The following is a 15,733-nucleotide window of genomic DNA, read 5'->3' as shown; positions in this document are numbered from 1 at the left end:
ACATGACCGCTGTAGCACTAGGAAAACCTCCATCCACCCCACTCCTGCTAAACAGGTGAAAATAGATTTAAGAGCATGGTTTTTTGCTGTGTTTTACTTGCATCTATTTGAAAGAGTCAGTGTAAACACAAAACATATTGTATTTTATATGATGAAATATGTAGAAAATAGCTTTGAATGTTAAACAAATTTCTTCAAGCCAAAGACTGTTGCATATAATTTATATTTTGCTTGATGCAATGTGCAAAAAGTTAAAAGATTAAAACTAATAAAACAAAGAGACTTTTTCATTTGATTTAATTTTATATGATGGATTATACAGAAAAAATAGAATTGGGCTGAAAGGTCTATTGCTTTATTAAGTATTCAGGTTGTGTATCGTGTTTTTGAAAAGTAACTAAGTAATAAAGTAACTAATTACTTTTGAAAATAAGTAATCGGTAAAGTAACAGGATCAGTAATTAGTAACTAACTACTATTTTCAAGTAACTTGACCAACACTGGTGGTTAGCACCGTCACCTCACACCAAAAATATCCATGGTTTGAATTCACTAGCCAGCTTTAACATTACCATAACAGTATAAATAAACTACTTCATTCTCAACTTCTATTTGTTAACAACTTTGATAATTTTGTTTAGTTTTAACATTTTGCACAAAGGTAACAATAAGAAAAAAGTACTGCTGTCTTAGTTTAAGCCATAGTTTCTGCTAAACCTAGGCCGAAAGACTTTGACGGATGGACCAGGAAGCAGGTATGCCAAAAGCATGGCAAGCTGTCATTGGTAGGCTTTCAGACTGCCCAAAATGATGGTCCCAAGTGCTAATGTCTGCTCTGCAGACAACAAAATAGATAATTTCTTCTGAGGTTTACCAAGCATAACTGCTTTCTTCTTTGCAGAAACATAGCTTAACAACAATATCCCAGATGCTAGCTATTTGCTAGCATCTGGGATGTCACAATGCAGACATAACCTCAGTAAAGCATGTTAAGACTCAAACTGGCAGTATGTGTTTAAGTGAGTGATGCTTGGTGTCATTTGATGAAGTTAATATTTTTACTTTTCCAGCTGAAACATTGTTACTGTCTTTGCTTTGGCATAGCACCTAAAACAAAGGTATTCGTTTTTTGATTTGTTTAATTTTGTTTTTACTCAACTATCAAAATCTTTCATTAGAATGAGATAAATAAATATTGTATTTTCCTACAGTTTTAGTCATTTAAAAAAACTATGAAGTAAAACTTATAGAATATTAATTGTTTTTTACTATGTCTTACTGTTTTGGTATCACTTAAAAGGATCCACAAACTCAAACATGATGCAAAGGCCATGTCCCTATATGCACGTACTCTCTTCTTCTTTCTCTCTCACACACATGTACACACACTTACATACATCTTGCTCCCAGCAGATGTTTCATTCACCGCTGCCTTCCCAGAAACCCACAAGTGAGCGTATTTTCCCGCCGCAGGGTCGGGGAGCAGAACCACTGAAGAAGACCGCTGCACCCCAACATAAAACAAAACACCAGAGGGAAAAAAAATGTACAGAAAACCTTTCAAAAAGGAAAGGAAGGGAAAAAAGCAAAGGATTTTCTAATCCATCCTTTATTGAGGTGGCTGGTTTTCGGCAGCGCAACCTTTTTTATGTGTGAGAAGACTGGCCTGTAATTTGGGTAGCCACGGCAACCAGAGGGACTTGTAATAAAACGAGACTCTATTCTGGGATGCTCTGTAATAATGGACGCCACCATCCACTCCTCCTGTTAGAGATGGATGGATGGATGGATGGATGGATGGATGGATGGATGGATGGATGGATGGATGGATGGATGGATGGATGGATGGATGGATGAATGGATGGATGGATGGATCACCTAGTCTATAGACTGAAAGCAAGATGGACTGTGGATATTTAACTACTTAATCATATTAGTCAGTCAGGCTCACACTAACTATATCATTCAGTACTGATCCTTATGCAATTCTAGTTTTGATCAATACCTGATAGAACTTCCTAACTTCTGAGTTCTACCAGGTACCAGGTATCTACCAGGTCATTATGCCCTTCAACACCGCACAAGTCAGTGTGGTTAAATTTCTGTATTCAGACACCTCTCTATAATCTCCACGCCATGTTAACAGTCACCCATTATGCCAAGGCCATAATTAGGAAATCACGTTGGCATATACATCCTGTCATTAGAAGTGTCTATTGCTATTGCATTGTAATTACATTTTAGTAGGTTGTTATTACACCATTTAGAAGCTGTCCGTCTTACCTCAATCTCCTCCTTAATTGGTTATGTTGGTCTGTCCCGCCCCCTGGGTCCGCCTACCTCTTTGACGGAACATTCCAGCGGTCTAAGCATTTTAAACTGGAGTATTACAACCAAGTCTAATATGCCACAGAATGAAAGAAATGAAGAAGAGGAAAAAATGTGGAAGAGAGAGGGAGAGAAATTAGAAAAAAGACTTGGAAAAGAGAAGTTTTTAAAAAAGGATCAAGAAGACATGAAAGAGGGAAAAGGGTGAAAAACACAGTTTTTGTGTTGCATGACAGATTCCCTCCCAGCCAACCAAGGCTTGTCCTTTAATACCCAGAAGCTTTAATGTGGCTTCTCAACGATTGCACATGGGGCAAAGCTGACCACATTTCTGCCATGCTGCTTATTATACTGCATTGCTCACACTCACACTGCATATATGTGTGTGTGTGTGTGTGTGTGTGTGTGTGTGTGTGTGTGTGTGTGTGTGTGAGAGAGAGAGAGAGAGAGAGAGAGAGAGAGAGAGAGAGAGAGAGAGAGAGTCTAAGGTAACAGCATACACATGCTTGCTGAAAAGCTGTGGCAGTCATGCAGAGAAGGCTGCACTGAGACTTGCTTGTCTTAATTTGTCAACACATTGGTGATGGATGAGAGAGAGGGAATCAGGAGGACAGCAGGAAAAAGAAAATAATATTTTTTGGATTTCATGCAAGCATCGTGAGTGTTTAAGGAGTGGTAAAGTTTGTAAAAGCAGGATTATATAGACAGTAATAGATAGATAGATAGATAGATAGATAGATAGATAGATAGATAGATAGATAGATAGATAGATAGATAGATAGATAGATAGATAGATAGATAGATAGATAGATAGATAGATAGATAGATAGATAGATAGATAGATAGATAGATAGATAGATAGATATGTATACATGCCATTTGGCTCGGTTTGAAATAGACAACTCTGAACTAGAAGCTTCTAATGCTACTATAAGAGTATAACTATAATAAACTGTCAAAAATTAGGTTTATGGGGGTCACTTAAAAAATAAAAACACGAAGACCTAATATAAATCGGAATAACACACAGGGGCATACTTTAATTGTAGGTAATCCCAAGTATACCGCATCATCATGTGTGTGCTATACAGACTCACCCACGCAAATAAACACACTGCATGAGTTTTCCACCACTCTCAAAGGCAAGAATAGAAGGATGAATGAGAGGAAAATGAAGGATGGAGACTATGACATGGAGCAAAACATGTGTTCCTTTCTAACTGACCACAAGGACTTCCTCTTTATGATCTTCGTGACCAGCCTTGTGCATACAGCATGTACACACATACACACTTAAGCATACACATAAAATGCAACTTCCTAAAACTTGTTATTGACCAGATCTGGTTTTTTAAAAATCCCATAAATGATTGTATCTAAGCCAATCGTGCAATTATTTCAAAACCATGAAAAACATTTTTTTAAGGCAAACAAAAATACATATTCTGACAGGATTTTAGTTCATAAAGACAAAGTATGAATAAAAGATATGCTATCACAGATGTCACTCAAACCTTAACAATTATTGATAAATTATTTGTAAATCTTTTCCATCCATCTATCAATACATCCAATTTCTGCAACAGAAGCAGCAGTCTAAGCAGAGATGCCCAGATCCCTCCAGTCACTTCCCCCAGCCCTTCCAGGGGGGACCTGAAGTTATTCCCAGCTAAGAAATGTTAGCTCTCCAGCATATCTTGAGTTTTCTAACAGGTTTCCTCCAGATTGGACATACATGAAACATGACATCTAAGATGAACCTGGTGGAATCCTATGCCCACTCCTCACACTATCTCTTAAGGTGACACCCTAGGGAGGAAGCTCTGACTGACTTCTGTATCTGTGATCTTATTCTCTACTCAGAGTTTGTGGCCATAATTAAGAAACAACTGGATCAACTAGTAAATCAAAATTTTGCTTTCTTATTCAACTCCTTCTTCAACTTAACCTACCAATAGAACCTATCAATTGCTACTGACACTGCACCATTCCCTCTTTCCAGTCCACTCCTCCTCACTCCTGAACAAGACCCTAATATACTTGAATTCCTCTGCTTGGGGCTGAACTTCTCGCCAGTACCCAGAAATGTAGAAAGGTGGTCTAGAGGCAACCAAACATGAAACCCTCCACCGCTTGGCTGCGCCTAAAAATTCTGTCCTAAAAGTCAGATGTATAATTGGTGGCAAAGGGTAGCCCAGGCAGAATCTAACATCCACAGCAAACAGGTTTGACTTATAGCTAGTATTCCAAATCATGCTCTTAACTGTACAAGTATTGAACAGGCCATAACAACGGTGCAGATTGCCCCAACAGATCTCCCAAAAACACCTCTACAGTGAGATATTATATTACTGTCTTCAAATAGTCTATTTTGAAAATAAAAATACATACACATGTATATTTATGTTATGCAATATATATATTGATTGTCCGTGCATATGTATATTGCTGTACATCAGAGTGAATTGTGCAGAGATTTGTGCAGTGTGTAATGGCTGGTTGTGCAGGCCAACTACACAATACACGTTTCCTTGTAGTGTTTAGGATGTTGTGTTGCTAGATCTTTACATAATGTACTGTAAATATTACCAAAAACCCATTAATATTACAGTAATATGCTTTTTCATTGAAAGTATTCATTATGCAATAATAACACATCTGAAATTTGTAAATAGACAAATTATGTCAGGGAAAATTGCATTTAGTTGTTTCACTTTCAGAGTACAAATTCTAGTCTGTCATGATTTGACATTTACAGGCAATTAGCACCACTACAGTGTTTCTTCTGTGATTGGTCAAGAAACCAGTTATATTCATTCATATTGATGACTGTAGCCTGCTTTATTTGATTTTTGCTACCATCTGCTGTTCAAAAGTCAAAACACCAACAGAGAACAGTTTTCTCTAGCAAATGAATTTACAAATTATCAGGCAGTACAGAGGTGGGTATACGGTAATATTCAGTTAGTAGATATGAAAGATGTTTCTCTGGTCAACAGAGCTGCATTAAAACTAGATTAAAACTGCAGTAGTTAATTGATTTTGGCATGCGCAATATTAATTTTATCAGTAGAATCAATATTCACTTCCCAAAACAATAATAGTTAGCAGTCATTGTGAAAGAGATAATGAGTCTCTATAAGTCTATATATCTATATTTACATCTATGATAAACCCAACAGATTTTGTTCAGAATCTCCAAATATCAACAGTCACGCGTACACACAGAAACTGTGCAAAGCTTATTGTAGCTCAGCATTCAAGAACATTGGTCAGCGAGCTCTAAAAAGTTGTCAAATGGCCAATTATAGACAGCCAAATAGGGCTGGAGGTGTGTGTGTCTATATATTTGTGTGCGTGCGGGTATATGTGGACAGGAAGTGGTGGTGGCTGGTTTGAGGTCAGTGGCAGGAAAGAATGGTAGCTATGCTGTTGCTCAGACAACGGCTGGTCACAGCTCAAGCTTTTGGTTTCCTGACACACTGCAGCCTGAAACCGCATCACACCATCACTCCTTCCATCCGCCCATACCTGGTGCATTTGTGCCATCGATAATTTTAAAAGTAATGATTATATTTTTCATTTAACCATCATAATGTTTCTCTATTTTTATGCCTTTTTTCTCACTCCATCCACCCCACATCCCATAACACTCCATCAAACCACTCTATGCCCAGTGGCATCTGCTTCCTTACTAAATCCTGCTCCACCCTTCTCTTTAAACATTAAACACTGAACAACAGCGTGACCACAGGAACTAAAAGGCCGTGTTTCTGTGCTGTTTACTAGCCTGAGGAATACCACATCCCTCTCATTCAGAACTGGGCCCACAACCATCTACAAAAAAAAATGAGGCACGAAAAGATATGACCACAGTGAGGAAACTCATCATGTATGACACCTTTTTCACATTTTTGTGACCATAAAAACAATGGCAAGAAGGCATTGTGTAAGACAAGGAATACTGTAAATGTATAGGGCAATGGCTGCTACTTTTTCATTTGCTAAAAGCACATTTTATATCATGTTTAACCAACAAACTAGTGTTCTAGCCATATAAGAAAGCAAGCATTTGTTTTAACTGCACAGTCCTTTTTTACGAAATAAAATGTTGAAAGATACTTTGCAATAGGCAATACACAGCATACAAAGCAAGAGCTAAATGTAACACAATTAAAGAAAAAAAATCAAAGCCTACATATATTTAAAAAAAAACATAAAACCAAGAGAAAGAAAGCAGAATTGGATTCAAGACTAAATTAAAGGGAGAAATACTGAAATAAGACTAACGCAAAATAGGTAAAAGTTCCAAAAACACAATGCAAAAATTCAGATAACTGTCTACATATATCACACTCACTGCTTATTATCATTCAATGGACGTTTACACTTAGGAGAACATTTACACACTTGGGATTTTGCAATAAGACCAACCGTTTACAAAGTATAGGGTGGAAACGAATGAGTGCCACAATCCAACCAGCAGATGTCAGTATTGCCAAAAAAAAGGTGTCGAATAAGCTATGCAAAGGGTAATGGGTTCAACAATGAGGAGTATTGCATGGAAAGCTGCTTTGCAACTTGTAGACACACCTTGTGCAACTATTTCACACGTGCAACCATGTTATGTTTTTTATGTTTTTGCATAATCACGAGGGAAATCCCCTTAATTCTGTAAGATCTGAACATTAACAATTATGCTAAAACTAAAAAAAATACCTATATATTCGGTGTCATTGATTGCAGAGTAATTTGCTATTGTATATATATATATATATATATATATATATATATATATATATATATATATATATATATATTGTCTTTGCTTTAGTCTCGTGAGATCGAGTGTGGGATAATAACAGCTTAATACGTACGTATAATTTGCCTAGATGCAAATACTAAAACGCTCAAATGATCACCGAAACCAAAAGCACAGACCCAAAGCAAACCATTTTCCCAGCCGTGAACTGCGCGTGCGCAGAAAACAGGCACCAGTCCACTGCCAGCTCAGCTGACAGCAGCAGCGGCGGCGGCAGTACTCTGGCAGCCTATAACCATGGCAGACTCTGTAAGTAGAGAAGAAGTAGCAGTGATTAGTAATACCGACATCACTTCCACGGAATCTGAGAACAACATCATAAATACGGTCGTACCCTTTGTTGTTCTTCATAATAACCATACTTGAGGTTTAAAAATCTTTTTTGTTTTTACTGCTGAAAACCTTTCAAATAGGGCCTAATTTAATGTTAGCCAGTTGGAGCGTCGAAGACTTTTCCACTGTTTCTACAAAAAGCCTGCGGAGTTTTATGAAACGTTCACTGGCTTCCCCCGCTAGATTTAGCTTACTCCCTTCTGCGGCTTAGCGTTAAATTAATTAAATGACTTAAAGTTGCTTCTGCGAAGACTGTGTCAAACTTTAGTCCTAAACTTTAGTCTTCCTGACGTTAGCTTGCTAGCTATTAAGTCTGAACGCTAAACCTAAGTTTATGTTAGCCATGTTGCCCATTCTGCTCTTTGAGTGCTAACCTGTTAGAAAGATTGAATTCCGAATACTAAAGCAACTTTCCCCCCCAGTATTTCGGTGATTATGGTCTTGTCTTGTGACCTGCACACGCCTGCCATAACTCTGTGTGCTGTACTATTGTTATAGTATCTCCAGCTAACCAAAACAGATGACCCTTATTTTATACTCGAGTTTAATGCATATTTCTGTTCTTTTAGCCCCTGTCCGTTGCCGCTAACACTCTTCCATATGTTTACCTTTTTTTGACTTCCATACTCATAATTTATTCTGGTGTGTGCAGATGGTGGAAAGAGGGACGGCTCTGTTGAGGAAACTGGAGATAAATGTGGCAGAGGCAGAGAAGAGAACAGGGAAGAACACTGTTAACATGCAGGAAACATACACTGTGTACCTGATTGAAATACGGTAGGTTGTAAAGTGAAGCATTCACTTTTCTGTCCGCATCATAGGTGCATCATATGCAAATATTTAGTGCTTATAAAAAAGTAGAGAGAGGTGGAGTACGAACACTTGCATTTTTGCATTCTTTTGCGTGTTTTTTTATTTATTTATTTTTTACCTCAGATATATTACAGTTTGCACAACAAATTTGCCTTTTTGTCTTGATTTTTATAGTATTGAACTGGGAAAATATAGTCACATCATGTACAGTACAGTTGTGTCAACTGGCAAGTTGCTATGAATGAAAGTGTAGTAGCTCAAGCATCTACCACTTTTTTTGACACACCTGAAATACAATTTTTTTTCTCATTGGTCTTTGTCCAGGCCTGCTGAAACAGAGGGAGGGACACCAGCAGCACCTGACACTTTGTGGAGACGCTACAGTGAGTTTGAGCTTCTCCGAACTTACCTGCTGGTCACCTATCCCTACATTATCATCCCCCCGCTACCAGAGAAAAGGGTGAGTAATGCGTAGGTGGTGGGAAAGGACTAATCAATAATTTTAAAAAAAGAATTAAATGGAAATTATTAAGTGACTATTACTAATACAGCTTACCTTCAACTTCATAGTAAATAATATTCAGCCATTTACCTTTTTTGTTTCCACCCTTGTTTGTGTCTCTTACAGGCCGAGTTTGTGTGGCACAAGCTTTCAGCAGACAACTTAGATCCAGACTTTGTTGAGCGGCGGCGAGTTGGCCTGGAAAATTTCCTGTTGCGTGTTGCATCACATCCGGTCCTCTCCAATGACAAAATTTTCTTCCTCTTTCTTACAGAGGTTAGCAGCCTAACATAAGTTGCATAATGTCCGTGTAGATCTTTTGCCATTCATGTAGTATATTCACGCCTTCCACATTCACAGTATAACAGATTTCAAACTGACGTTAAAGATGAACCCTGAACTGTAAAGAATTTAAGAGCTATTTATGCACCCATAGTTGGTAGATTTGTCTCTTCATTGCAGCCGCTTTTGTAGCTGGAATACCCCGTTTTTTGTTTTTTGGAGAGGGGTTATACAATCTGGCTGACTTTCGAGTCTGTCATGTATTTTTTCTGTCATTTCTTTAGGAAAAGGGATGGAGAGATGCGGTTTTGGAAACGGGCTTCCAAGACAAGGTACAACCAGATGGAGTGTGAAAGACACAAGTTCAGGTCACATGTGTAAACGATGCAAGTAGTTTCCAGGTCTGACAAGGAAAGCTGATGTTGGAAGTGCCAGAAACTGGCATTCTTTCTAATGGCCAGCAGGGGGCATCTAAAGTTATGGTTTCATGGAAGACCATGGGAAAACCACTGCCCACTCTTTTGATCAATGCCTCCTGTAAATACTTTCCTGATGAGCTTATGGGCTGAATCACTACTTTCAGTATGATTATCCCTTTTTAAATTATTGGTCCCACCAGTGTCCAGAAGGACAATAAACCAGGGTAAGCTTTTTTGCCTGTATAAACTGTTCTTGCCACAAACTAATGGCCAAGTGGCAAACATGACAGAAATACATGTCTGCTTAATACTGTGTGATTTATTTTGAACTAATTTCCAGTTCAAAAGTAAGTTGCATATGAGCATGCAGGTGACAATGACATGACGGTGGCAAATCTCAGCTCAGAGCTTTAAAACCAAACCAGCCTGTGGCTCCTTCCATCTTTTATACACTGTAAATGATTCTGTTGATGTTTTCATCATTTTAATCTGAATTTCATATCCGCATTTTTTGTGTGTTTTACAAATTCAAACTGAGTTATGTTTAAAGCACTTCTTCGTATATTTTGCTGTGTGTAATTCTTTTCCCTAACAGGCTGATTCCAGACTCAAGTCTCTGAGTGCCATGTTCAGAGTCAAGAATCCTGACAAGTAGGTGTAAAAACAGCCAAACCTAACCTAATTTTTCCATTTTCTAGGATTTATGCAAGTTACACAACTTAGACAGATTTAAGACTATTGTGAAATACTTTCTCAGGAATTTTTAATAACTAAAATAAATGAAATATTCATTATAAAATCAGGCAGCAAAAACAGGGTGTAAGATGTGTGATAATCACTTGGATATATTTATGAGCACAAATATGAAAATTCTATTTTTACCACCATATTAAGTAATAATTTATTCTGTTCCAAGGCAAACTGAAAGAACAAATTTCTAGAGTGAATAATGTAAAAGAAAATACTGTTCAATCAGTTACTTTTCTTCTTGTTTTGCCTCTAGGCGGTTTACAGCACTGAAACAGTACAGTGATGAACTGAACAGCGTCATCTCTCAGTTACTCAGAATTCGAGCGGTAAGTTTTGGCACGTTTGTTTAGAGAGACTAAGGTTTATCTTAAGTTGATGCTTTGTGCAAGCCGTGGGCATCCGTTGGTGGTTGCTTGTGGAACTTCAAATTCCAACGTTTTTGTCTCTGAAATACAAAAATCTGTATTAGTTTTGTTTTTTTCTTCTAGCGAGTAGCAGACAGGCTATATGGAGTTTACAAAGTCCATGGTAACTATGGCAGAGTTTTCAGGTGAGGAACACCTGTTCTACTCTGTTTTCTACTGTATCAAATTATAGTTACAAGCATAAATTACTGTATCCATTTATATAAGCAGAATAAAAACACATTTTAGGCAGATGATATTTTACCTTATATTGAATTAGGTCACTTAAAAAGTTTCCCTGCAGCAATAATGCATTTAGTATTAAAGGATTGTTGTGGGTCATTAGGGAATTCCTTTTTTCATAGATATGCCTCAATTGCCTTCTTTGTTTCTGTATGCCCACACAATCTCCTTTTGTTTGGGTAATCATGATATAATAGATACTTAACTACTTAAAAACAATCATTATTTCAGACAGCCATTTTTCTGTTTAGTGAACAAAGAGAGCTGCTGCATTCAAGTCAAGTATACATGAACATTTTTCTGTCTTTAGTGAGTGGAGCGCAATAGAGAAAGAGATGGGAGATGGACTGCAGAGTGCTGGACACCACATGGACACGTAAGTAAAGGTGTTACCTGAATTGGTGATGGACACAAACACATAATGTTTGTTTGGTATTGCTTCAATTGTACAGTGACTTTGCGTGTTATCTCAGTTATGCTGCATCAATTGACGACATTCTGGAGGAGGAAGAGCACTTTGCAGACCAGCTCAAAGAATACCTCTTCTACACTGACGCCGTCAGGTATTATATTGTGTTACAAGATGGTTTTGTTAACACACTTATCAGGGTAGACAGATGCTCTGAATATGCTGTCATTTTATTACATTTTGCATAAAAGTTGCATACATGAATCTCACCATATGTAAAAACATGGAATTAGACGTTAGGCATAATACAATAATCACTGTGCTGAAGCAGGTATTCTAGCTCAGTTACCGATGCAGCAGTGATTTATAGCAGGAACAGGAAGCCATCATTATCTTTGTTAATATCTGGAAAGGTTAATGTCTTCCATAGCACAGTCATGTAAACAGTAAAAGGAGACTTCATACCAACAAGGCTTCTGCTTGCATAACTTGGAAAGCCTGGACATTTTGTTTTTCATGCTTTACCTTCCACCTCATCTATTCCTTATTTTGTTTTGTTTTTCCTCTTTCACAAACACACAAGGGTTGCTTTGGTCAGTGTGTAACTTCATGCTTTATTCCTCTTAATTGGTCTGTAGTGATGCAGCACACATTTCTGACACTATATCTCTTATTTTATGTTTGCTAAAAATCTATTCTTCTGAATGAATTGAATTTTATTGTAAGCATTAAAACATCATTCAGCAGAGAAAAGAGTGTCAGTTTTGTAGATCAGACGCAGCCCACATCTTTATTTACAGTAAATGTAAATACATTCTGTTGACTGTTATAGCCTTTGTAGCAGAATGCATTCATGTTTTGGGACTGTCAGGGTTTAAAATATGTCTGAATTTGTGTGTGCGTTAAGGTCAGTGTGCAGAAAACATGAGCTGATTCAGTATGAATTGGAGATGGCAGCTCAGGACCTTGCCCAAAAGAAACAACAGAAAGAAGAGCTGGCAACCGGGGTAACACACTTTCACACACTCTGGCTTATAATCTGTCTTTCTCCTCGCACGATATGTGCAAATTAAGAACCAGAAGTGGGCGTGTGTTCAAAAACACCGTTGTGATCCAAATTGTCGTGAACATAATTTAATGCGTGCATTTGTTTTTCCGTGTGTGTCTGTTTGTGTGTGAGTGCAGACGGTGCGAATCTTTTCTTTGAAGGGAATGACCAGTAAATTATTTGGCCAAGAGAGCCCGGAGCAAAAAGAGAGCAGGTTAGCAGCCCTGGAGCAGAGTATTCAGGAAGGAGAGGAAACGGTCAAGGAGAAGAACACCGAGTGCCAGTAAGCACAACACCATCTTATCAACCACTTACCTATTTTGAAATTATCCCTATTTTAAATTTCTCTTCCTCACTGTTCTTCCTCTGTGTGAAAAATATAGCACATAATCTGACTCTGTTTTCTGACTGAACTGTTGCAACTGAACAACATAAATGCAAAGAATAATAACAGGAGACTAGATAATTTTTTCCCCAGCACAAACTGGTGAACTGAGGTATTTGCTGAAAGTGTTGAGAGACAAATTGAGGTTCTGTGTGTAATTAAAAAGTAGTTCTATTCAATTTCTTTTTGTTTTTTTTTCAACGGAAAAACAAAAGCCAGTGGTATCAGTAGAAAATACAGGAACTAGAACCTAATAAGAATAAGGAACAAAGCAAATGCTGCATTGTTTTTCTTTTCTTCTTCCTCTACCTCTTCCTTTGTTCTTCTCCCTGTGCTTCTTCTCCACGCAAACAGACTAACAGTATCATGCGTCTTTGTGATTGTGCCACCAGGGAGTTTGTGCGAGCAGCATGGGATGACATCGAACATTTTAAAGAGCAGAAAGACAAAGATTTGCGTGAGGCGCTGATAAGCTACGCCATTATGCAGATCAGTATGTGTAAGAAGGTGTGGACATTTATTCTTGTGTGTATTTTGTGTATGTATATAAATTCATAGCATGTGGTCTTTTGTTCAGCAGTACCACTCCTTAACTGTTTAGTATTTCTGTCTTGTCTTTCAATGTCTCTAAGTCACTCCTTTTCTCTGGTACTTGTGTACTGTTACAGGGAATCCAGGTGTGGTCCAATGCCAAGGAGTGTTTCAGCAAAATGTGAGCCGAACTTTCCAAAGCGATCGTACTTTGCACCAAAACTATACTCTGATTGTACAGACTAGGACCAACAGCCAGTGATTATACTGTAGTCCTGTGGAGAAAAGATGGGAACCCAAATGCTGCCTTTAATTTGTTTTGCTATACTCAGTTGAAGCACACACACATTAAAAAAGTGAAAGTGAAACAATGCCTCTTTAACGTCAAGTGTCTTAATAGAACCTTTTCCTTGATTTTCTGACCTTCGTACTTCAGACAGTCCAAATTTACACACTCATCCTTAGTTGCGCTTTCATTAACATGTCCAAGAAGAAAATGTGGCATTATCATTCCACAATGGATCCATGGGATTATCCATGCAGTATATTTCTCCAGAATCTCCTTACATAAAGGTTTTCATACTATTTGATTTTAGGTGATTAATGGCAATAGTGATGAGTTAAAGAATGGGGAACTTGTTTCTGATAGAACTTCTAATGTTATGCTTACGTTTGTGTTTAAATTTCACATTTGCAACAGCAAGTCGAACCAAACAAAAGCAGAAGAGTGCACTGGTGAATGTTCAATTTGAAATAAACTGCAAGAAATATGACTGTAAACATGGACCGAGCTTTAGAAAGCCACTACACTTTTTACATTTCCATTTTTCTTTTTCTTTATTTTTTTTAAAAGTCATTTTATGTTCGTCACACAGAAGTAATCTTTGTTATTGTTAATCTGTTGCTGACCAAAGTATTGACGACCAAGTGCTTTTATACTACAAATTTATAGTAGAAAATACAGAAGAAGGGTTGAAAAACTTCGGTTATGTGATTTTTGTTTTGTTTTTTGGCTGAGGAAAGAAATCACTCTCACAATTTGAGTTTCATAGTTTAATTGTTTACACAAAATTTAACCGTAAATGCGAAAAATCAGATCCTTTATTTGCTGTCAAGCATTGTAGCTTTAATGCAACAGAAAAAAAACCCATATAGAACTCAGCCCACTGTCAATGTGCCTCACCACTTATTCTGATATGACCTGAGTGCAGCTACACACAGATACAGACTGTTTTTTGGTTGAGATCCTCACATTAGGCTTACATAAACATACACGCATACTTGTGCTTCTTCGATGACATCAATCTGAAGGGGAGAAAAATTGGTGCATAATGGATCTGACGTCTGAATGTTGTGCTGAGATCAGCAAAAATTTTTCCCCAGAATAAACAATTGTTTTACTGAAAGAATCTCAAATTGAAGCTTTATGTATGTTTGTTTTGTTTTTTTTCTAAATGACAAATGTGTCAGATGTAATCATTGTGTTATGACACTAATAAACATTTCCCTTTTTTGAACTTACTGTTGTGTTTTTATACCGACTGGCAGAGGAACCAAAGAGAACGGGGAAGCGGGATGAAATGTGACTGCTGGTTTTGCTTAGCATGTAAAGGTGGCTGTGGGTGTTTTGATTCTTCACGTAGACATGTTTGCTTTTCCTGTTTACATTTATTTGCCGTTAAAAGATAAGAGAAACAGGCTTTTTATTACCAAAGTCTAAAGGTCAAACCTCAGTGATTCATCTCTGCCAAGATAACTCAAAACCATCCCCTCAGGTTTTTTTTTAATTTTTAATTTTTCCATGACACTTGTTGGTGCTCATATTAGTGTCTTCAGTGGGTACATGGGTCAAATGCATGCAAATGTACTACACAGCACACAAAATGTAGTGTAAAATTCATTAAAAATGTCAACAAACGGCCCTAGATGGTGGAATGTTGTCTTCTGTGTTTTTATATCTGAACACAGCCCTGAACATTTGGAGTTTATTAAGATTTGAATTAATGGCGCCACCTGTGGATTAATAAAAGCACACGCATTTCACTTTGGCAGCGAGGAAAGGGTTTTTTTGGGGGTTTTTTTTAATGGTGAGGAAAGGAAAATGTTCCCCTTTCAGATCCACCTTCTGGTCGGTTGGTTGGTGTGCATGAGGTCATGTGTGGTTTTCTCAAATGGAAACCTAACATTAATTTAACATCAAAAACAGACCTAAGGCTTACATCAGTGATTTTCTGTCCTCTTCAGAAAATTATATTTTTAATAAATTGAAGCAAATTACAGACTTAATCTTAAATCTTAGCATAAGTTTATAAATGTAGAATACACAATCGAAATCATGATTAAACTTATGTGGAAATCATTAAGTCATGAAGGGATAAGCTGCTGTAAGAAAACAAAACAGACAAAAAAAAATCCCTTTAGGTGTCTCAGCCAAGGCCATGGGAAGCAGGGGTACTGAGGATCC

General features: G+C 37.5%; 1 protein-coding gene across 2 annotated transcripts; it reads left to right on the top strand.

Moving 5' to 3' along the window:
* Positions 1-7,315: 7,315 nt before the first annotated feature.
* Positions 7,316-14,790, top strand: snx4 (sorting nexin 4). Of its 2 annotated transcripts, none has more exons than XM_085385052.1 (14): positions 7,316-7,399; positions 8,136-8,260; positions 8,621-8,756; positions 8,925-9,074; positions 9,365-9,412; positions 10,095-10,150; positions 10,503-10,575; positions 10,738-10,799; positions 11,207-11,272; positions 11,370-11,459; positions 12,213-12,312; positions 12,491-12,636; positions 13,131-13,245; positions 13,407-14,790. In XM_085385052.1, exons 1-14 carry the CDS (start codon positions 7,388-7,390, stop codon positions 13,452-13,454), a joined length of 1,227 nt encoding a protein of 408 aa, XP_085241178.1. In that variant the 5' UTR covers positions 7,316-7,387; the 3' UTR covers positions 13,455-14,790. The 2 variants fall into 2 exon arrangements, with proteins under 2 accessions (XP_085241178.1, XP_085241179.1); XM_085385053.1 differs by having other exon boundaries at positions 7,317-7,477.
* The last annotated feature ends 943 nt before the right edge of the window (positions 14,791-15,733 follow it).

The sequence above is a fragment of the Rhamphochromis longiceps genome, linkage group LG16 (genome assembly GCF_057381845.1).
Source record: "Rhamphochromis longiceps isolate RC_006_pf linkage group LG16, R_longiceps_female_GT1.1, whole genome shotgun sequence".
NCBI lineage: Eukaryota > Metazoa > Chordata > Actinopteri > Cichliformes > Cichlidae > Rhamphochromis > Rhamphochromis longiceps.
Note: the sequence above shows the minus strand (reverse complement) of the source record. Positions and strands in the feature narration are given on the sequence as shown.

Excerpts from the sequence above, each read along its gene's own strand:
- snx4 (XM_085385053.1), top strand. The coding sequence starts at position 7,388 with ATGGCAGACTCTGTAAGTAGAGAAGAAGTAGCAGTGATTAGTAATACC. Across the intron at positions 8,261-8,620 it reads GTGTACCTGATTGAAATACG|GCCTGCTGAAACAGAGGGAG; the intron begins GTAGGTTGTAAA and ends GTCTTTGTCCAG. Across the intron at positions 12,313-12,490 it reads AAGAAGAGCTGGCAACCGGG|ACGGTGCGAATCTTTTCTTT; the intron begins GTAACACACTTT and ends GTGTGAGTGCAG.